Genomic DNA, 2,196 nt, shown 5'->3' on the forward strand with positions numbered 1-2,196 from the left:
GTTTAAAATAAAAGTTCAATGGGTTGAGATGTTCTGGACTCACTTTCTCCCTTATTATATTAATGAATAGCCGAATTGTAAGAAAATAATTTTTCTTTTTCCTGGTCTTATTCAAATTATATGATTACGATTTTCTTCATTTTATATTTTGATGTAAGTATAAAATATAGTCATCCACGTCATGAAACAACAACAAATATTTAATATTCTCTTCGTCTTACATAGTTTGATGTTTTAGAGAATTTTTTTTGTCCTTCAAAGATTGATTTTCTAAATATTTTTAGTAAGTGAAAAAGTCAGTAAACTAAATCATCACACAGATATATGAATGACCACAAATAAAAACAAATAAATTATCAGAAAAAATAAATAATAAATAGTTACATTCTTTCTCTGTATTAATATGTGTGAAAAGTCCTACACATCAAACTGAGGAACAAGTCCTACACATCAAACTATGAGGGACAGAAGGAGTAATATACTTAGCGCCTACTGGCTACCTAAGAGGTCATGTTTCTATTTACTCGATGATGGATGGTAAAATAGTCGTTATTTGTGAGAATGTAAAAGAGATGAGAGGAAAATATACAAAAACACACTTTTGGCAAAAGAAAATAACCTACACAATAACAAAGAAAAAAACTATATCTACTTAATTCTAAACACTCCGAATGTAAAAGAAAATATTGCAAAATCACATATATGATAACAGGTTGTGTCCTTCTTATCCAAAAAGAAAAGAAAATGTAAAAGCGTTTTTGGATCCTCAAATCAAATCTTAGTCCTCTGTTTTGTCCGCTTTCCCTTCTTTTGCTCCTCTTGTCTTACTCATTTTCCATCCCCTTCTTTCTCAAATAATCTCTAGAATACATATATAGACAAGAACAGGGTTTTTGGATCCTCAAATCAAATATTGGTCCCTAGAAATTTCTACTAATCCTCTTGTGTTACATTACATTCTCTAGTTGACTAGTTGCGTTCCACTGAACTTGGAATTATGTTGATTCTCTTTATCCTCTTCAGTTCGAGCAGAACTTCTCCATAACATAGCTTATAGCCCGAGTAAAATGTAGTAAACAAGTGTGATCGGTAGTGCGATAAGCATTCCGAATATAACCCTGCAATACCAATAACACATTAATAAAATTAGTGATCTCATCTTACATAACGTCTATTTTTTTAATCTTGATTCAATGTAATGTATTTACCCTGTACTCAAGATTGCTGGATGAACATTGTACTCCTTTGCAAACACGAACGGCACAATCCCTTGAGGCAATGCTGCCTACAACGTTACCACAATATTTGGTTTAGTTACTTCTTGCAAGGAAATAAGAGGAGATTTTTGTCAACTACTAATAAAAAATAATGTTAATTTACCTGAACAATGGCCACACGCAATAGGTCTCCGCGTAATCCGATAGCCATTGCTGCCACGGCCATTACCGCTGGTCCTGTGAAGAATCTCACCGCCATTGCAAAAGTTGCCGTGGAATTTCCACATGCGATTAATTTGGGTTGCAAGGCCATGAACAACCCTTCACCATTTGATCACATTTCAATAAATTAGTTTCCAGTTTCCACTCAAAACAATAAGTGATGAATGATGCATACATACATGTAAACGTAATCTAAATCCAATAAATGGTGATGACGATGATGCATAAATGTACATTGTAAGTCCAATCAACTTCCACTTAATATGGGGACCACGACAACAATCAAGAACACGAGCTATGTCCTCCCACCACGACCGTTTATATAATACGTTGTCGCATCAATGACCCTACCTGTCGGATGGTCCATACCGTAACGGGTCACCTCGAAAAAAATCTTAGAAAAATACCAACCATATTTGACTATCCGAATCCTCAACTAAAAAAATTACAAAAACGCCGTACGATTGTGTATGCTGTGACTTTTGATTGGCGTAAAAATAGAAAGAATAATTGAGTTAACGGGAAAAACAGAGTAATAAGAATGACTCACCCAAACTGAACATTGCCATACCAAGACCAGCATCAGAGAGAATTGAGATTGACTGTTGAATGATTTTAGGCATTGCCACATCCCACCTTCATAATCCAAGTTACTATAATCATTACTCTCACTTAAAATGTCATAACAATGATAAGTAGTTAGTTAACTTTTGATTACCTGAAAGCGACAAGAGCGTAGATGAGACCAATGAGGCTA

The 2,196-nt window shown here is 34.3% G+C and overlaps 1 protein-coding gene across 1 annotated transcript; it reads right to left on the reverse strand.

Moving 5' to 3' along the window:
• On the reverse strand, positions 675–2,190 carry LOC109128756 (auxin efflux carrier component 7-like). Its single transcript, XM_019235681.1, has 5 exons — positions 2,158–2,190; positions 1,990–2,075; positions 1,381–1,538; positions 1,209–1,285; positions 675–1,118 (listed from the first exon to the last, which is right to left on the reverse strand). Exons 2-5 carry the CDS (start codon positions 2,060–2,062, stop codon positions 1,052–1,054), a joined length of 375 nt encoding a protein of 124 aa, XP_019091226.1. The 5' UTR covers positions 2,063–2,075; positions 2,158–2,190; the 3' UTR covers positions 675–1,051.

This window comes from Camelina sativa, chromosome 14, assembly GCF_000633955.1.
Source record: "Camelina sativa cultivar DH55 chromosome 14, Cs, whole genome shotgun sequence".
Taxonomy (NCBI): domain Eukaryota; kingdom Viridiplantae; phylum Streptophyta; class Magnoliopsida; order Brassicales; family Brassicaceae; genus Camelina; species Camelina sativa.